The following is a 21,787-nucleotide window of genomic DNA, read 5'->3' as shown; positions in this document are numbered from 1 at the left end:
AAATGACTCCTCCCACCACGTTATGATATTGCCCAAGTTTTGGGCTCGATCCGAAACCAATAGGTGTGAGAAATTGGACAATTCAAGTTCAACGGCATATCGTTCCTAATTGGAGCGGTTGGTGTATTCCATACTTCTAGCAATTGGATTTCACTCAAAACTCACCAAATGACTCCTCCCACCATATTATGATGTTGGCCAAGTTTTCGGATCGATCCAAAATGATTTGGTGTTCAAAATTGGACAATTCAAGTTCAACGGCAGTTCGTTCCTAATTGGAGTGGTTGGTGTATTCCATACTTCTATCGATTGGATTTCACTCAAAACTCACCAAATGACTCCTCCCACCATATTATGATGTTGCCCAAATTTTGGGCTCGATCCGAAATCCATAGGTGTGAGAAATTGGACAATTCAAGTGCATTGGCAGTTCGTTCGTAGTTGGAGTGGTTGGTGTATTTCATACTTCTAGCGATTGGATTTCACTCAAAACTCACCAAATGACTCCTCCCCCCATATTATGTTGTTGCCCAAGTTTGGGGCTCGATGCGAAGTCAATAGGTGTGAGAAATTGGACAATTCAAGTAAAACGGCAGTTCGTTCCTAATTGGTGTGGTTGGTGTATTCCATACTTCTAGCGATTGGATTTCACTCAAAACTCACCAAATACCTCCTCCCACCAAATTATGACGTTGCCCAAGTTTTGGGGCTCGATCCGAAATCAATAGGTGTGAGAAATTGGACAATTCAAGTTCAACGGCATATCGTTCCTAATTGGAGCGGTTGGTGTATTCCATACTTCTAGCGATTGGATTTCACTCAAAACTCACCAAATGACTCCTCCCACCATATTATGATGTTGGCCACGTTTTGGGCTCGATCCGAAATTATTTGGGGTTCAAAATTGGACAATTCAAGTTCAACGGCAGTTCGTTCCTAATTGGAGTGGTTGGTGTATTCCATACTTCTAGCGAATGGATTTCACTCAAAAGTCACCAAATGACTCCTCCCACCATATTATGATGTTGCCCAAGTTTGGGGCTCGATCCGAAATCAATAGGTTTGAGAAATTGGACAATTCAAGTTCAACGGCATATCGTTCCTAATTGGAGTGGTTGGTGTATTCCATACTTCTAGCGATTGGATTTCACTCAAAACTCACCAAATGACTCCTCCCACCATGTTATGATATTGCCCAAGTTTTCGGATCGATCCAAAATGATTTGGTGTTCAAAATTGGACAATTCAAGTTCAACGGCAGTTCGATCCTAATTGGAGTGGTTGCTGTATTCCATAATTCTAGCGATTGGATTTCACTCAAAACTCACCAAATGACTCCTCCCACCATATTATGATGTTGCCCAAGTTTAGGGCTCGATCCGAAATCAATAGGTTTGAGAAATTGGACAATTCAAGTTCAACGGCATATCGTTCCTAATTGGAGTGGTTGGTGTATTCCATACTTCTAGCGATTGGATTTCACTCAAAACTCACCAAATGACTCCTCCCACCATATTATGATGTAGCCCATGTTTTGGGCTCGTTCCGAAATCAATAGGTGTGAGAAATTGGACAATTCAAGTTCAACGGCAGTTCGTTCCTAATTGGAGTGGTTGGTGTCTTCCATACTTCTAGCGATTGGATTTCACTCAAAACTAACCAAATGACTCCTCCCACCATATTATGATGTTGCCCAAGTTTTGGGCTCGATCCGAAATCAATAGGTTTGAGAAATTGGACAATTCAAGTTCAACGGCATTTCGTTCCTAATTGGAGTGGTTGGTGTATTCCATACTTCTAGCGATTGGATTTCGTTTAAAACACACCAATTGACTCCTCCCACCATGTTATGATATTGCCCAAGTTTTGGGCTCCATCCGAAATCAATAGGTGTTCCAAATTGGACAATTCAAGTTCAACGGCAGTTCGTTCCTAATTGGAGTGGTTGGTGTATTCCATACTTCTAGCGATCGCATTTCACTGAAAACTCACCAAATGACTCCTCCCACCAAATTATGACGTTGCCCAAGTTTTGGGCTCCATCCGAAATCAATAGGTGTGAGAAATTGGACAATTCAAGTTCAACGGCAGTTCGTTCCTAATTGGAGTGGTTGGTGTATTCCATACTTCTAGCGATTGGATTTCACTCAAAACTCACCAAATGACTCCTCCCACCATATTATGATGTTGCCCAAGTTTGGGGCTCGATCCGAAATCAATAGGTTTGAGAAAGTGGACAATTCAAGTTCAACGGCATATCGTTCCTAATTGGAGTGGTTGGTGTATTCCATACTTCTAGCGATTGGATTTCACTTTAAACTCACCAAATGACTCTTCCCACCATGTTATGATATTGCCCAAGTTTTGGGCTCGATCCGAAATCAATAGGTGTTCCAAATTGGACAATTCAAGTTCAACGGCAGTTCGTTCCTAATTGGTGTGGTTGGTGTATTCCATACTTCTAGCGTTTGGATTTCACTCAAAACTCACCAAATGACTCCTCCCACCATATTATGATGTTGCCCAAGTTTGGGGCTCGATCCGAAATCAATAGGTGTAAGAAATTGGACTATTCAAGTTCAACGGCAGTTCGTTCTTAATTGGAGTGGTTGTTGTATTCCATAATTCTAGCGATTGGATTTCACTCAAAACTCACCAAATGACTCCTCCCACCATATTATAATGTTGCCCAAGTTTGGGGCTCGATCCGAAATCAATAGGTGTGAGAATTGGACAATTCAAGTTCAACGGCAGTTCGTTCCTAATTGGAGTGGTTGGTGTATTCCATACTTCTAGCGATTGGATTTCACTCAAAACTCACCAAAGGACTCCTCCCCCCATATTATGATGTTGCCCAAGTTTTGGGCTCGATTCGAAATCAATAGGTGTTCCAAATTGGACAATTCAAGTTCAACGGCAGTTCGTTCCTAATTGGAGTGGTTGGTGTATTCCATACTTCTAGCGATCGGATTTCACTCAAAACTCACCAAATGACTCCTCTCACCAAATTATAACGTTGCCCAAGTTTTGGGGCTCGATCCGAAATCAATAGGTGTGAGAAATTGGAAAATTCAAGTTCAACGGCATATCGTTCCTAATTGGAGCGGTTGGTGTATTCCATACTTCTAGCGATTGGATTTCACTCAAAACTCACCAAATGACTCCTCCCACCATATTATGATGTTGGCCAAGTTTTGGGCTCGATCCGAAATGATTTGGTGTTCAAAATTGGACAATTCAAGTTCAACGGCAGTTCGTTCCTAATTGGTGTGGTTGGTGTATTCCATACTTCTAGCGATTGGATTTCACTCAAAACTCACCAAATGACTCCTCCCACCATATTATGATGTTGCCTATGTTTTGGGCTCGATCCGAAATCAATAGGTGGGAGAAATTGGACAATTCAAGTTCAACGGCAGTTCGTTCCTAATTGGAGTGGTTGGTGTATTCCATACTTCTAGCGATTGGATTTCACTCAAAACTGACCAAATGAGTGATCGGTTCATAATTGTATATCATTTTGTACCCTTATAGCTTATGATTTGGTTTTGTTTTTGAGTTAAACTTGTGCTTTGAATCCTTTTTGTGTTTATCTTTCAGTTCATTGAGCTTTAGGTAATAATGATGGCTTTAGAGAGCATAATTCATGCAATTCAAGCATGTTAAGTCCTAATTTGGATGAATGGATGAAGAGCTTAAAGACAAACTCATTTTGGCTACAGCCCCCTGCCAGTCCAGTTCCGTAGGTCATATTGCAAGCTTTGTTTCAACAACCTACATAGCTCGAATGAGGCCACATTCTTCATTAAAGTTGTGCCAATTGGTGTGTACTATAACATATCCAAAATTCAACCCCATTGGATAAATCTGGAGTCCGTTACCTAGCAAACACAGAACCATGCTCAGGATGGATCTTATCAGCGCGGAAAATGAGTTAGCAATTTGTTTCGGCCTTAACTTCTTCCTCCGACCTTGGATTGGCTCAAATAACATATGGCTGGAAAGAAGACATTCTGAAATTCAATTTCGAGTGCTTAAAGTCCTAATTTGATTAAGAGAAGCCCAAGGTGTAAGCCCTTGAAGTTGCTGGTCATGCTGACCTCAGCATGTGCTGGTTGGATGCTTGGTCATGGTGAGCTAGGTATGAGCTATCATTTCTGGTTGGAAGCTTGGTCATGGTGACATGAAGATGAGCTAGGGCTACTGGTGGGATCTATTGGTGAAGTGCATCAACCAATTCAAGATTTTCTAATACAAGTGCATCACCCAATTTAGATTTTCTAATACAAGTGCATCAACCATTTCAGATTTTATAAAACAAGTGTTGTATGTGTTGGGAAAATGGCTCACCTAAGGATACAAGGTTGGTTTTGGCGCTGAAAGGAAGATTTTGAATCTGCCTAAAAGCGACCGGTCGCTAGGCATTTGCGACCGGTCGTTTTGAAGCAGATTCGAAGTCTGGAGCAACATCAACGAGCGACCGGTCGCCAGTTCTTTGCGACCGGTCGCAGGAAGCTAGCGACCGGTCGCTTAGCATTTGCGACCGGTCGTTTAGAAGCAGATTCAAGGTCTGGAGGAAAAACCAAAAGCGACCGGTCGCCAGTTCCTGGCGACCGGTCGTCCCAGTCGTGCTGTGACGATTTCTTACGCGTTTTCAACAGTGTTTTCAATGGCTATCGCTTTCCACAAGATTTCAGAGGCTTAGTGGGTCACTTCTGAGTTAAATGAACGTTGACTACCTGCTGGATAGTTGGGAGAGCACTCATGGCTAATTGGTTATCTTATTTCAAAGATATCACTCTCCATTTTCTGGTGTAAGTGGGAGGTGGCTGAGTTGGATTCTATTTACCTACTTGATCTGACATTTAGTCTAAGTGGTGACTAAAGGGAAGAACGTGGAGGACAAGCTGATATCTTATCTCTTGTCTATTGGCTTGTGTAGGAAATGGGGTGAAGTAAGATAACACAAGAGGAGAAAACAAGTTGAATAATTGTAAGTGGAAGAAGCTGGTATTCCAAGTTGAGTTAGAGCTGAAGCTTTAGTTGTGTGTTCAGTTAAACTAAGGGGAGAGCAAGAGAGTTCTCTAAGTGTATCAAGGTGTTGAGCAAGGGTGTGAGAGAAACAGATTGTGAGGGTAGTGTTCTAAGGGGGTTTCCTTTGTAAACCAAAGTTGTAACCTATCTTCATTAGTGAAATTTCTCAAGGTGATCACCAAAGAGGATGTAGGCAATTTGCTGAACCTCTATAAACACTTGTGTCATTTGTGCTTGGTTAATTTCTGTGTGTGTGTGTAAGACTCATCCATCATTGAGTTCTTTGTCCAAAGTCCATCAACAACAAGATCTTAAAAGGGCAGTGAGTTAGTCATTAATTATCAACAAGTGGTATCAGAGCTGTGTTTGGCAGCTGGAGCTAGTTCTTCTCTTGGAGTGCTAGTGTGTTGAAGATGGCAAGTGACATGGAAGCTGAGAGTGGTAGCAGTTCACAGCATATGAAGCCACCACAGGCAGCAAGTATGAAGGTGGAGTTAAAGCCTTTCACAGGGAAGGAGAACTTCACTCTTTGGCAACGAAGGATGAAGTCAGCTCTTACACAACAACAGCTCCATGTAGTGTTGGTTGGCAAGGAGAAGAAGCCAGCAAGCATGACGGATGATGAGTGGGGAGTTCTTGACGAGTTAGCCAGAGGAGCTATCGAAAACTATCTCTCCGATGAGGTGCTCATCAACGTGATAAAGGATACAGCGAAGCAAACATGGGAGAAGCTCGAAGAGATGTTTGCAGGGAAATCGTTGTCCAACAAACTCTTCCTCAAGGAAGAACTCCTGAATCTTAAGATGGAGGAGGGAGGAAATCTAATGGAACATCTAAGTAGTTTCAATAGATGTGTTGCTGACTTGCAGAGAATGGATGTGAATTATAGTCCGGAGGATAAGGCTCTCATGTTGTTGACATCCTTACCTTCGTCCTATAAACACTTCCGAACCACTCTTATGTTCGGAAAGGTTACTCTTGATTTTGAGCCTGTGGTGCAAGACATCATGACACACCATAGGATGACTCAACGTTCGGGAGAAAACTCTCAAGGTGAAGGTCTAGTTGCAAAGACCGGAGAGAGAGGTCGTTCAAAGAGGCGTGAAGGCAAGAAAGGCAATAGAGGAAGGTCCAAATCCAAGGCGAAAGATGGTTGTTTCGAGTGTGGGTCAAAGGAGCATTGGAAAAAGAATTGCCCCATATGGAAGGAGAAGAAGAACAAAGGGAAGAATGCAGCAAACACAGCGGAGGATGTCACGGAAAGTGATGGTGAGCTTTTGTGTGTTAATAGCAATGTTAAAACAAATGCATTGGCTAATTCTTCAAGGTGTTCCTCTTCCGATTGGATTTTGGATTCCGGATGCTCATATCATATGTGCTCAAACAAGGAGTGGTTTGACACGTATGAGAAAGAAGATAGCAGTGAAGTGATGATGGGGGATGGCTCAATGTGTAGAGTCAAAGGAACCGGTACAATCAAGGTAAAGATGCATGATGGGGCTGTTAGGACGCTTGGAATGGTAAGGCACATTCCAAAGTTGCGTAAGAATCTCATTTCCCTTGGAACTCTTGATAAGAATGGTTATTCATTCAAAGCAAATGGAGGGAAACTCATAGTCTCAAAAGGTTCACTTGTGATTATGAAGGGTGAGATTCAACCTAATTGTCTATATAGGTTGTGTGGTACAACAATCATAGGTGGAGCAGCTGTATCTACAAGCAAGGACTCGGAAGATGAAACTCAGCTTTGGCATTTGAGGCTAGGGCACATGAGTGAGAGGGGCATGCAGGAACTACACAACAGAAAATTGTTGAAAGGTGTTCAAAGTTGCAAGCTTGAGTTCTGCAGATTTTGTACCATGGGAAAGCAATCAAAAATAGCTTTCAAGCAGCGAAACAAAGAGGAAGAAAGCACGGGTGTGCTAGATTATATTCACACGGATGTATGGGGGCCATCACCGGTTAAATCGAAGGGTGGAGCTCGCTATTTTGTGACTTTCTTGGATGATTTTTCCAGGAAGGTTTGGGTCTACTTCATGAAGGAGAAATCTGAGGTCTTCACCAAATTCAAAGAGTGGAAGGCGGAAGTAGAGAACCTAACCGGAAGAAAGATCAAGATCCTAAAGAGTGACAATGGTGGTGAATATAAGGACAGCAAGTTCCTTGAGTTTTGCAAAAGTGAAGGCATTAAGAGGCACTTTACCGTGAAGAAGACACCCCAACAAAATGGAGCTGCGGAGAGGATGAACCGAACTCTCATGGAGCGTGAGAGATGTATGAGAATTCATGCAGGGTTGCCCGAATCTTTTTGGGCAGAAACGGTTAACCACGCTGCCTATTTGGTTAACCGATCGCCTTCAAGAAATCTTGAGTTCAAGTGTGCAGAGGAGGTATGGTCTAAAAGGTCAATCGATTATTCGAATCTTAAGGTGTTTGGGTGCAGTGCATATGCACTTATTCCTAGTGATGAAAGATCCAAGTTGAAGCCAAAGTCTCTTGAATGTATTTTCATTGGATTTGAGAGTGGTGTGAAGGGCTACAAGCTGTGGGATCCAGTGAACCACAAGAAGATACTCAGCAGAAATGTTGTGTTTGATGAGAAGACCATACCTATGAACAAAGTCAAGAATTCAGAGGCAAAGGAGGATGTTGTTGAGAAAGAAACAACCTTTGAAGTTCCACTCAAGAAGGTGTCAAGAAAGACTACTCAGAAACAGCCAACTGAAGACGTTCAGGAGGAGGTGGAGTCCGACATTGAAGAGGAAGAAGCTGGGCAGCATCAACAACACACTCAAGAAGAAGAAGAGGCTCAAGAACAGGTGGAGCCATCATCTATAGCTCGGTCCAGGCCCAAGAGAACCATCAAACCACCTCAAAGGTTTGGATGGGAGATGGATGCAGTTCACTATGCCCTAAATGCTAGTGAAGAAGAACCAACCACGTTCCAAGAAGCTGTTGAGAACAAGGAACGGGAAAGTTGGATGGAAGCTATGATGCAAGAGATGGAATCTCTACACCAAAACTCAGTTTGGGAGTTAGTTCCTAAACCCAAAGGTCGCAAGGTTATTGGCTGCAAATGGGTGTTTAGGAAGAAAGAAGAAATGCATGAGAAGGGTGCCACCTTATTCAAAGCTCGGTTGGTGGCAAAAGGATTCTTGCAAAAGGAGGGAGTTGATTATGATGAAATCTTCTCTCCGGTGGTGAAACATACTTCTATACGACTACTACTCTCCATAGTAGCACAAGAGGACATGGAGGTGGAGCAAATGGATGTGAAGACTGCTTTCCTTCATGGTGAATTGGAGGAAGACATCTACATGAGCCAACCTCAAGGGTTCATTGAAGCAGGGAAGGAAAATCTGGTTTGCAGGTTGAAGAAGTCTTTGTATGGACTGAAGCAATCTCCAAGGCAGTGGAACAAGTGCTTCGATTCTTACATGATGAAGATTGGGTATAGAAGATGTGAATCTGATTGTTGTGTGTACTCTCATGCATTCAAGGATGGTAACTTCATCCTTTTGCTTCTTTATGTTGATGACATGCTAATTGCATGTAAGGACATGTCAAAAATCCAGAATTTGAAGACATTACTTGGAAGGGAGTTTGACATGAAGGATCTTGGTGCTGCACAAAAGATCCTAGGAATGGAGATAAGGAGAGACAGAAAGGAAGGCAAGTTGTGGCTGTCACAAAGCAAGTATATTTCCAAGGTACTTGAAAGGTTTAATATGATGGATTGCAAACCGGTGTCTACTCCTTTGGCGGAGCATTTTAAGTTAAGTGCAAAAGAATGTCCTTCTACGAATGTGGAGAAGGAGGAAATGAGTAAAGTTCCATATGCAAGCTTGGTAGGGTGTCTCATGTATGCAATGGTGTGCACACGCCCCGACTTAGCCCAAGCCGTTAGTGTGGTGTCAAGGTATATGGCGAATCCTGGAAGGCAACATTGGACAGCAGCAAAATGGATTCTCAGGTACTTGAAGGGCACCAAAAGGCTTGGGATATTGTTTGAAAGACAACAAGGAAAGGCATGTGTGTCGGGGTATGTAGATTCTGATTATGCAGGAGATCTAGACAAGAGGAGATCCACCACAAGATATGTCTTCACTTGTGGTGGAGGACCGATTAGTTGGAGAGCAGTGTTACAATCGGTTAGTGCCTTGTCTACTACGGAAGCGGAGTATATGGCTTTAACGGAAGCTTCAAAAGAAGCGGTATGGCTGAAGAGATTGGCAAAGGAATTCGGGATAGCTCAAGACTTGGTGGTGATTCTAAGTGACAGTCAAAGTGCTATTTGCTTAGTGAAGAATCAAGTGTTCCATGGGAGGTCCAAACACATTGATGTGAGATACCACCGGATAAGGGATTGGGTGAATGATGGAGACATCACAATAATGAAGGTTCATACAAATGAGAACGCTTCAGATTGCCTAACAAAGCCAGTCACAACAGCTAAGTTCAAGCATTGTTTGAGCTTGCTCAATCTTGTTACATGCTAAAGATTGAGGTGGAGTTCTTGAGAGTTATTAGGACGATTCTCAAGACATTACAGATGTCCTAGAAGGCAATGATGTCCACAAGGAGTATTAGGCTCGCCATGGTGGAGATTGTTGGGAAAATGGCTCACCTAAGGATACAAGGTTGGTTTTGGCGCTGAAAGGAAGATTTTGAATCTGCCTAAAAGCGACCGGTCGCTAGGCATTTGCGACCGGTCGTTTTGAAGCAGATTCGAAGTCTGGAGCAACATCAACGAGCGACCGGTCGCCAGTTCTTTGCGACCGGTCGCAGGAAGCTAGCGACCGGTCGCTTAGCATTTGCGACCGGTCGTTTAGAAGCAGATTCAAGGTCTGGAGGAAAAACCAAAAGCGACCGGTCGCCAGTTCCTGGCGACCGGTCGTCCCAGTCGTGCTGTGACGATTTCTTACGCGTTTTCAACAGTGTTTTCAATGGCTATCGCTTTCCACAAGATTTCAGAGGCTTAGTGGGTCACTTCTGAGTTAAATGAACGTTGACTACCTGCTGGATAGTTGGGAGAGCACTCATGGCTAATTGGTTATCTTATTTCAAAGATATCACTCTCCATTTTCTGGTGTAAGTGGGAGGTGGCTGAGTTGGATTCTATTTACCTACTTGATCTGACATTTAGTCTAAGTGGTGACTAAAGGGAAGAACGTGGAGGACAAGCTGATATCTTATCTCTTGTCTATTGGCTTGTGTAGGAAATGGGGTGAAGTAAGATAACACAAGAGGAGAAAACAAGTTGAATAATTGTAAGTGGAAGAAGCTGGTATTCCAAGTTGAGTTAGAGCTGAAGCTTTAGTTGTGTGTTCAGTTAAACTAAGGGGAGAGCAAGAGAGTTCTCTAAGTGTATCAAGGTGTTGAGCAAGGGTGTGAGAGAAACAGATTGTGAGGGTAGTGTTCTAAGGGGGTTTCCTTTGTAAACCAAAGTTGTAACCTATCTTCATTAGTGAAATTTCTCAAGGTGATCACCAAAGAGGATGTAGGCAATTTGCTGAACCTCTATAAACACTTGTGTCATTTGTGCTTGGTTAATTTCTGTGTGTGTGTGTAAGACTCATCCATCATTGAGTTCTTTGTCCAAAGTCCATCAACAACAAGATCTTAAAAGGGCAGTGAGTTAGTCATTAATTATCAACAGTATGCATTAGCCATATTGAATTCAGATTTTCACTTCCCCTAGGCCTATAAATAGGGAAGTTCTCTAAGCTTGTAAACACACCCCAAGGGGGGGAGCTCTCAAACACTTCTCTAGAGCTCCCTTCCCTTCTCTCCCTCAAATTCTCTTAGTTTCTCTTTCTAGTTTTCAATTGTTATAATGAGATCTTTGTGCTGAAATTCTCCTTAAGTTTTTCTTAGTTCCATGTTGTGAAATTATTGCAAGCGCACAATTCGCACAAGTAATATAGAAATAAGTAGAGTATCGTTCCCACGAAGACTGTAATTTCCTATTAATTACCAATTATGATTAATTCAAAAGTTTATCTGAACAATTGATTAAGAAGATTGATTGATTTAAGTAACCTAAAACAATTATGAAAAATAGCAATTTAATTAATGATAGAAAATTAAGATGATGAGACACTAGAGCATCCGATTTCACCATAACCAATTCCACTTAATTCTTATAGCCAATTAACCCTAATTACTATCCATATTGATAGTTGGTTTCTCCTAATTCATTCGATATCCCCTCTCGGGCTCAACCAAAAGTATTCTTAATTAACAACCCATTCTCTCTCGAGCAACGGATTTAGGAAATCAAGAACCCATTAAGTTCTATGAGAACCTGCAAGAAAACTGCATGAGTCATGTTAGTCCCTCTCGGGCACTCATTCAAGACATGGTATTTGTTACAAGAAGCAAACACCAAACATCTCCTCTCGGTCTCCGCTTGGATCATCAAATCAATTAAATATTGGCCAGATATTCAAAGCATTAAGAACAGTAACAAATACTCAACATGGAATAGTAATAAGAAATTAATATAACTATAAAAATTAAGTATTCATGGTTAGGCTACATCGTAGCCCTAGCAAGGATAATTAGTTCATGACAAAAGAAAAGATAAACAAGAGAATTGTTGTCATAAAACCGATTTGGCAGATGGATTTGATCTTCGGAGTCTCCACAGGAACACCTTCGAAAGCTCCTCAAGTAGTGCAGCAGCAAATCCTTGGCTCTCTCTGATGTTTCTTTGGGTGTATGAAAGTTGGTGGAAAAGTATGGTATATGGGAGGATGGTCTGAAGAGATCCTTAGGGTGATCTTATATAGTGTAAAACAACTAAACCCTACTCTTAAAAGGTCTGGAAAAACTCTCCTAAAGCAAAACAAAATCCCAAACAATTAAGGAAACAAATTAGGAAAGAATCCTTCTTTGACTTGGAAACACGTCAGCCAACTTGCACGTACACTTTGGGGTCATTCCACTTCCTAGAAAATTCTGGAAAAATATGAGAAACGTAGCTTTATGTCTAAGCTTTCCAGGCATATATTACACGCCACTAGGAAAAATCGGAAAGGTCTTCAAATCTTCAATCTTCCACAGCAGTGCAGTTTTGACGGAATTTCAACTTAGGCTGTCTTGACTTGCAAGTCTGGAGCATTTGGCTTGGTAGAAAATTATGAAACTTTGATACAATGATCTTCAATGTCTTAGCTTTCTTCTCCAATTGGCCTTGCGCTAAAATTCATTTGAAAAGTCAATTTTCAGTCGAAATCCTTCCAAGAGTGCAGAATAGCTGAAAATAAGGAAAGTAAGGTAATAATGCTATTTTAAATTAACTTTCCCTACAAAAACCAAATAAAAGAGATATAAAAATATAGTAAATAATGCACTTATCAAACTACCTCAAACCTATCTTTTGCTAGTCCTCGAGCAAAATTAGAAACAAACACAAAAAAAAAAAAAAATGAAAAACTAACTAAACCACTTTCGCAGGTAAACTCGATGGCACTTAGCATGTGCCACAAGCCGTTAAACCTCTAGGTGTCCCTAGTAGGAGGAGTTGTGTCTCCTGAGGGTTTACCAGTTACGATACCCACAAACGTTTAACTGCAAAACAAAGTCGTTAAAGGCACCACTTTAAACAAGCTAATAAAAACCAATGCATGCCAATCACATTTGCATCACTAAAGCTATGCCACTTTGAGTATAATTGCATCATGGTGTAACGTGTAATACCAAAAGTCATAACTTCCAAGCTTAAAGATAACCACACTCGAATGCCATGGAATTATTTCGCCTTGACTCTATCCCTCACCGGATATCACTCTATTTTTTCTCTCGGAATCCTAGGCTTACACTCAAATGTCACATATGTGTATGAAGTTATGTAATGGAAATCAAATATTAACACATATGCTTAGCTTGAAGAATGGAAATTTCTGAAAATAATGTCTCATGAAAAGAATCAAATACTAAGAACTAGAGTACATACCTCACCTCCAAGCAAGATTTCCCAAAAGATCAGTTAGGTCTTCTACTCAGGTTGTAATGAAAGGCTAGGCTTGGGGTATGAAAGAAAGGAAAGGAATAACAAAAACTTAGGACATACCAAAGCATTATTCATGATCACATACACGGCCAGCTCCTTTTGACATTTTGTAGTATTTAGCGTCCAGGAATTGTGCATATTTCCTACTCCATTTGGAGTGATTTTGAACTTTTACTCTTTTGAATTGCAAAATACTTTTTTTTTTTTTTTTTTTTTTCATCTTTTCTTATAATTTTTTTTTTCTTCTTCTTGCAATTTTGCACAAACACCTCGGTACACGCCAATTCTTTGGTGTAGAGCTCAACCTTCTTATTTTCATCACTTTGGCACATCCTAAGCTATAAGGTATGGCTTAGAAACGGGTTGTATAGGTCATAGATAATAAGGGTGGTGAAAGAAAGGTTAAGTGTTTGGTTACAAAGGGGCTAATGACGCACACAAAAGGGTAGGATGAAAGGTCTTTTAGAGGGTGAAAACATGCATAGCCTAACATCATATCTCATGGTCCATCCAACTTGGAAGCGACGTACCTACAAAAATAAGAGAATTCTTTAGTATCCAATACAAACCTAATGAGATCAATCTAATTAAGAACAAAATCGAAGAGTGTTTAAGAGTAGAAACAATAAAACCCCTCTCAAGGAATGGCTTTTGGCTCAATATCTCACAAAGGTAGTCTCCACTAATATTCCATAGTCATTCGAGCATAGCAACCTTGTCCACCAAAACATTACGAGTATGGTATTGTGAAGTGCAAAGATTATAATGCAATAACCCTTCATGGCAACACGTTAGTAAAGCATTCATGATCAAAACATGACATATACATCTCTATTAGCAAGGAAAAGTGATAACTTTAACTAGAATTTATATTTCACAAAAACTGCTTCTTTTCAATTTCGACCTTAGATCAGTTTTCAACAATTATCCCTTAAAGTATTGCACAGATTTTGACAAGCCTTATATGCTCAGAAAATAGACAAACAAACGCACAACTTCTCTTTAGAAAAAAATACCAGAAAACAGAGTAGAACTTCATGAAAACTGATGTTGAAAACAGAAATCAGTACTGAATCGCAGAAAAATTCCAGATCCAGACCCCTGTTCAGAAAAATAGCTATAACTTGCAAACGAAAAGTCAGAAAATTACGGCCCTTATATGGCTGGATTCAGCACAAAAAACTGAAGAAGACAACGCGGGCCAAATCTTCAAATCCATTACAGATTAAAACAGTATTATCGAAACATAAACACCAATGTTTTGCATGACTCGAAAAAGACTAAAAACGAAAAAAAATTAAAATAAAACGAATGTTACCCACCTCAAACCTAAACCAAACATTGTCCTCAATGTTTAAAATGAAAATAAAAGTAAGGACAGAGAATAGTAAAAGTAATGAACGCGAGAAGCACACAAACGAAAAATTAAAAAGATAAGGAACGAAGGTACCTAGTTGGGTTGCCTCCCAACAAGCGCTTAGTTTAAAGTCAATAGCCCGACTTTCAGATGCGTTATTTGGGATTATTGAGGAGGACGTTGGTCTCATCCTTAAGAAATGCAGCTGCCATATGTGGTTTCAATCGATGGCCTTTGACTTTGAAGGTTGTATCGTCACGATCATTCTTGATATGCTTGTCATGCCACTTCTTTGTATGCTCCTTGTAAATTCTTGCACTTTCATAAGATTTATTTTGAAGTTCCTCTAACTCATTCCTTCTTGGGTCATATGGTTTTGGTTCATCCAAGTACAAGGCAGGTTTGGCAACTCTTGGTTTGTCAGCTTTAGAGGTGGAGGCATGTACCAATGGATGGCTTGGAGTCTCCTTTTCCTCTGCTTTTCCGTGAAATGTTATTGGTTCAAAAACTTTGAATGTCGCTTTTTCATTCCCAACTCTCACAGTTATTAAACCTTCTTCCATGTCAATCAGAGTCCGTCCAGTAATCAGGAATGGACGGCCCAAAATTAATTGTGTGTCAGAATCTTCTTCCATATCCAAAACCAAAAAATCTGCTGGGAATATGAGTGTATCAACCTTTACTAAAACATCTTCAATAATTCCGTCTGGGTATGTGATTGACCTGTCCGCCATCTGCAAAGAAACAGTGGTGGGTTTAATTTCACCAATACCAATCTTTTTAGCAACAGATAAAGGTAGTAAATTAATGCTAGAACCCAAATCACATAAAGCTTTTTCAAAGAAATTATTTCCAATAGTACATGGAATTTTAAAACTCCCTCTATCTTTTTTCTTTGGTGGAAGCTTCCGTTGTAGGATGGCACTGCACTCTTCTGTCAGTTGGATTTTCTCATGATCACCAAATTTTCTTTTCTTGGAAAGGATGTCTTTCATGAATGTTGCATAACTTGGCATTTGTTCCAAAGCTGCAGCGAATGGAATGTTGATTGGACAATTCATGTTCAACGGCAGTTCGTTCCTAATTGGAGTGGTTGGTGTATTCCATACATCTAGCGATTGGATTTCACTCAAAACTCACCAATTGACTCCTCCCACCATATTATGATGTTGCCCAAGTTTTGGGCTCGATCCGAAATCAATAGGTGTTCCAAATTGGACAATTCAAGTTCAACGGCAGTTCGTTCCTAATTGGGGTGGTTGGTGTATTCCATACTTCTACCGATTGGATTTGACTCAAAACTAACCAAACGACTCCTCCCACCATATTATGATGTTGCCCAAGTTTTGGGCTCGATCCGAAATCAATAGGTGTGAGAAATTGGACAATTCAAGTTCAACGGCAGTTCGTTCCTAATTGGAGAGGTTGGTGTATTCCATACTTCTAGCAATTGGATTTCACTCAAAACACACCAAAGGAGTCCTCCCACCATATTATGGTGTTGCCCAAGTTTGGGGATCGATCCGAAATCAAAAGGTGTGAGAAATTGGACAATTCAAGTTCAACGGCAGTTCCTTCCTAATTGGAGTGGTTGGTGTATTCCATACTTCTAGCGATTGGATTTCACTCAAAACAAACCAAATGACTCCTCCCACCACATTATGATGTTGCCCAAGCTTTGGGCTCGATCCGAAATCAATTGGTGTGAGAAATTGGACAATTCAAGTTCAATGGCAGTTCGTTCCTAATTGCAGTGGTTGGTGTATTCCATACTTCTAGCGATTGGATTTCACTCAAAACTCACCAAACGACTCCTCCCACCATATTATGATGTTGCCCAAGTTTTGGGCTCGATCCGAAATCAATAGCTCTTCCAAATTAGACAATTAGAGTTCAACGGCAGTTCGTTCCTAATTGGAGTGGTTGGTGTATTCCATACTTCTAGCGATTGGATTTCATTCAAAACTAACCAAATGACTCCTCCCACCATATTATGATGTTGCCCAAGTTTTGGGCTCGATCCGAAATCAATAGGTGTTCCAAATTGGACAATTCAAGTTCAACGGCAGTTCGTTCCTAATTGGAGTCGTTGGTGTATTCCATACTTCTAGAGATTGGATTTAACTCAAAACTCACCAATTGACTCCTCCCACCATATTATGATGTTGCCCAAGTTTTAGGCTCGATCCGAAATCAATAGGTGTTCGAAATTGGACAGTTCAAGTTCAAAGGCAGTTCGTTCCTAATTGTAGTGGTTGGTGTATTCCCCACTTCTAGCGATTGGATTTCACTCAAATCTCACCAAATGACTCCTCCCACCATATTATTATGTTGCACAAGTTTGGGGTTCGTTCCGAAATCAATAGGTGTGAGAAATTGGACAATTCAAGTTCAACGGCAGTTCGTTCCTAATTGGAGTGATTGGGGTATTCCATACTTCTAGCGATTGGATTTCACTCAAAACTCACCAAACGACTCCTCCCACCATATTATGATGTTGCCCAAGTTTTGGGCTCGATCCGAAATCAATAGGTCTTCCAAATTAGACAATTAGAGTTCAACGGCAGTTCGTTCCTAATTGGAGTGGTTGGTGTATTCCATACTTCTAGCGATTGGATTTCATTCAAAACTAACCAAATGACTCCTCCCACCATATTATGATGTTGCCCAAGTTTTGGGCTCGATCCGAAATCAATAGGTGTTCCAAATTGGACAATTCAAATTCAACGGCAGTTCGTTCCTAATTGGAGTGGTTGGTGTATTCCACACTTCTAGCGATTGGATTTCACTCAAAACTCACCAAATGACTCCTCCCACCATATTATGATGTGGACCAAGTTTTGGGCTCAATCCGAAATCAATAGGTGTTTCAAATTGGACAATTCAAGTTCAACGGCAGTTCGTTCCTAATTGGAGTGGTTGGTGTATTCCATACTTCTAGCGATTGGATTTCACTCAAAACTCACCAAATGACTTCTCCCACCATATTATGATGTTGCCCAAGTTTTGGGCTCGATCCGAAATCAATAGGTGCTGCAAATTGGACAATTCAAGTTCAACGGCAGTTCGTTCCTAATTGGAGTGGTTGGTGTATTCTATACTTCTAGCGATTGGATTTCACTCAAAACGCACCAAATGACTCCTCCCACCATATTATGATGTTGCCCAAGTTTTGAGCTCGATCCGAAATCAATAGGTGTGAGAAATTGGACAATTCAAGTTCAACGGCAGTTCGTTCCTAATTGGAGTGGTTGGTGTATTCCATACTTCTAGCGATTGGATTTCATTCAAAACTAACCAAATGACTCCTCCCACCATATTATGATGTTGCCCAAGTTTTGGGCTCGATCCGAAATCAATAGGTGTTCCAAATTGGACAATTCAAGTTCAACGGCAGTTCGTTCCTAATTGGAGTGGTTGGTGTATTCCATACTTCTAGAGATTGGATTTAACTCAAAACTCACCAATTGACTCCTCCCACCATATTATGATGTTGCCCAAGTTTTAGGCTCGATCCGAAATCAATAGGTGTTCGAAATTGGACAGTTCAAGTTCAAAGGCAGTTCGTTCCTAATTGTAGTGGTTGGTGTATTCCCCACTTCTAGCGATTGGATTTCACTCAAATCTCACCAAATGACTCCTCCCACCATATTATTATGTTGCACAAGTTTGGGGTTCGTTCCGAAATCAATAGGTGTGAGAAATTGGACAATTCAAGTTCAACGGCAGTTCGTTCCTAATTGGAGTGATTGGGGTATTCCATACTTCTAGCGATTGGATTTCACTCAAAACTCACCAAACGACTCCTCCCACCATATTATGATGTTGCCCAAGTTTTGGGCTCGATCCGAAATCAATAGGTCTTCCAAATTAGACAATTAGAGTTCAACGGCAGTTCGTTCCTAATTGGAGTGGTTGGTGTATTCCATACTTCTAGCGATTGGATTTCATTCAAAACTAACCAAATGACTCCTCCCACCATATTATGATGTTGCCCAAGTTTTGGGCTCGATCCGAAATCAATAGGTGTTCCAAATTGGACAATTCAAATTCAACGGCAGTTCGTTCCTAATTGGAGTGGTTGGTGTATTCCACACTTCTAGCGATTGGATTTCACTCAAAACTCACCAAATGACTCCTCCCACCATATTATGATGTGGACCAAGTTTTGGGCTCAATCCGAAATCAATAGGTGTTTCAAATTGGACAATTCAAGTTCAACGGCAGTTCGTTCCTAATTGGAGTGGTTGGTGTATTCCATACTTCTAGCGATTGGATTTCACTCAAAACTCACCAAATGACTTCTCCCACCATATTATGATGTTGCCCAAGTTTTGGGCTCGATCCGAAATCAATAGGTGCTGCAAATTGGACAATTCAAGTTCAACGGCAGTTCGTTCCTAATTGGAGTGGTTGGTGTATTCTATACTTCTAGCGATTGGATTTCACTCAAAACGCACCAAATGACTCCTCCCACCATATTATGATGTTGCCCAAGTTTTGAGCTCGATCCGAAATCAATAGGTGTGAGAAATTGGACAATTCAAGTTCAACGGCAGTTCGTTCCTAATTGGAGTGGTTGGTGTATTCCATACTTCTAGCGATTGGATTTCATTCAAAACTAACCAAATGACTCCTCCCACCATATTATGATGTTGCCCAAGTTTTGGGCTCGATCCGAAATCAATAGGTGTTCCAAATTGGACAATTCAAGTTCAACGGCAGTTCGTTCCTAATTGGAGTGGTTGGTGTATTCCATACTTCTAGAGATTGGATTTAACTCAAAACTCACCAATTGACTCCTCCCACCATATTATGATGTTGCCCAAGTTTTAGGCTCGATCCGAAATCAATAGGTGTTCGAAATTGGACAGTTCAAGTTCAAAGGCAGTTCGTTCCTAATTGTAGTGGTTGGTGTATTCCCCACTTCTAGCGATTGGATTTCACTCAAATCTCACCAAATGACTCCTCCCACCATATTATTATGTTGCACAAGTTTGGGGTTCGTTCCGAAATCAATAGGTGTGAGAAATTGGACAATTCAAGTTCAACGGCAGTTCGTTCCTAATTGGAGTGATTGGGGTATTCCATACTTCTAGCGATTGGATTTCACTCAAAACTCACCAAACGACTCCTCCCACCATATTATGATGTTGCCCAAGTTTTGGGCTCGATCCGAAATCAATAGGTCTTCCAAATTAGACAATTAGAGTTCAACGGCAGTTCGTTCCTAATTGGAGTGGTTGGTGTATTCCATACTTCTAGCGATTGGATTTCATTCAAAACTAACCAAATGACTCCTCCCACCATATTATGATGTTGCCCAAGTTTTGGGCTCGATCCGAAATCAATAGGTGTTCCAAATTGGACAATTCAAATTCAACGGCAGTTCGTTCCTAATTGGAGTGGTTGGTGTATTCCACACTTCTAGCGATTGGATTTCACTCAAAACTCACCAAATGACTCCTCCCACCATATTATGATGTGGACCAAGTTTTGGGCTCAATCCGAAATCAATAGGTGTTTCAAATTGGACAATTCAAGTTCAACGGCAGTTCGTTCCTAATTGGAGTGGTTGGTGTATTCCATACTTCTAGCGATTGGATTTCACTCAAAACTCACCAAATGACTTCTCCCACCATATTATGATGTTGCCCAAGTTTTGGGCTCGATCCGAAATCAATAGGTGCTGCAAATTGGACAATTCAAGTTCAACGGCAGTTCGTTCCTAATTGGAGTGGTTGGTGTATTCTATACTTCTAGCGATTGGATTTCACTCAAAACGCACCAAATGACTCCTCCCACCATATTATGATGTTGCCCAAGTTTTGAGCTCGATCCGAAATCAATAGGTGTGAGAAATTGGACAATTCAAGTTCAACGGCAGTTCGTTCCGAATTGGAGTGGTTGGTGTATTCCATACTTCTAGCGAATGGATTTCATCCAAAACTCACCAAATGACTCCTCCCACCATATTATGATGTTGCCCAAGTTTTGAGCTCGATCCGAAATCAATAGGTGTGAGAAATTGGACAATTCAAGTTCAACGGCAGTTCGTTCCTAATTGGAGTGGTTGGTGTATTCCATACTTCTAGCGATTGGATTTCACTCAAAACTCACCAAATGACTCCTCCCACCATATTATGATGTTGCCCAAGTTTTGGGCTCGATCCGAAATCAATAGGTGTTCGAAATTGGACAATTCAAGTTCAACGGCAGTTCGTTCCTAATTGATGTGGTTGGTGTATTCCATAGTTCTAGCGATTGGATTTCAATCAAAACTCACCAAGTGACTCCTCTCACCATATTATGATGTTGCCCAAGTTTTGGGCTCGATCCGAAATCAATAGGTGTTCAAAATTGGACAATTCAAGTTGAACGGCAGTTCGTTCCTAATTGGAGTGGTTGGTGTATTCCATACTTCTAGCGATTGGATTTCACTCAAAACTGACCAAATGACTCCTCCCACCATATTATGATGTTGCCCAAGTTTTGGGCTCGATCCGAAATCAATAGGTGTGAGAAATTGGACAATTCAAGTTCAACGGCAGTTCGTTCCTAATTGGAGTGGTTGGTGTATTCCATACTTCTAGCGATTGGATTTCACTCAAAACTCACCAAATGACTCCTCCCACCATATTATGATGTTGCCCATGTTTTGGGCTCGATCCGAAATCAATAGGTGTTTGAAATTGGACAATTCAAGTTCAACGGCAGTTCGTTCCTAATTGGAGTGGTTGGTGTATTCCATACTTCTAGCGATTGGATTTCACTCAAAACTCACCAAATGACTCCTCCCACCATATTATGATGTTGCCCAAGTTTTGGGCTCGATCTGAAATCAATAGGTGTCAGAAATTGGACAATTCAAGTTCAACGGCAGTTCGTTCCTAATTGGAGTGGTTGGTGTATTCCATACTTCTAGCGATTGGAATTCACTCAAAACTCACCAAATGACTACTCCCACCATATTATGATGTTGCCCAAGTTTTGGGCTCGATCCGAAATCAATAGGTGTGAAAAATTGGACAATTCAAGTTCAACGGAAATTCGTTCCTAATTGGAGTGGTTGGTGTACTCCATACTTCTTGCGATTGGATTTCACTCAAAACTACACAAATGACTCCTCCCACCATATTATGATGTTGCCCAAGTTTGGGGTTCGATCCGAAATCAATAGGTGTGAGAAATTGGACAATTGAAGTTCAACGGCAGATCGTTCCTAATTGGAGTGGTTGGTGTATTCCATACTTCTAGCGATTGGATTTCTCTCAAAAGTCACCAAATGACTCCTCCCACCATATTATGATGTTGCCCAAGTTTTGGGCTCGATTCGAAATCAATAGGTTTGAGAAATTGGACAATTCAAGTTCAACGGC

The 21,787-nt window shown here is 41.0% G+C and overlaps 1 protein-coding gene across 1 annotated transcript; it reads right to left on the bottom strand.

The window, feature by feature from the left end:
• Positions 1 to 14,322: 14,322 nt before the first annotated feature.
• LOC148293028 (uncharacterized) lies at positions 14,323 to 15,424 on the bottom strand. Its single transcript, XM_088244435.1, has one exon. The coding sequence runs from the start codon at positions 15,422 to 15,424 to the stop codon at positions 14,564 to 14,566; it is 861 nt and encodes a 286-aa protein (XP_088100561.1). The 3' UTR covers positions 14,323 to 14,563.
• Between the last annotated feature and the right edge of the window lie 6,363 nt (positions 15,425 to 21,787).

The sequence above is a fragment of the Prunus avium genome, chromosome 7 (genome assembly GCF_965620075.1).
Source record: "Prunus avium chromosome 7, drPruAviu1.hap1.1, whole genome shotgun sequence".
In the NCBI taxonomy this organism is placed as follows: Eukaryota; Viridiplantae; Streptophyta; class Magnoliopsida; order Rosales; family Rosaceae; genus Prunus; species Prunus avium.
Note: the sequence above shows the minus strand (reverse complement) of the source record. Positions and strands in the feature narration are given on the sequence as shown.

Coding starts and splice junctions, on each gene's coding strand:
- LOC148293028 (XM_088244435.1), bottom strand. CDS start 15,424: ATGCCAAGTTATGCAACATTCATGAAAGACATCCTTTCCAAGAAAAGA.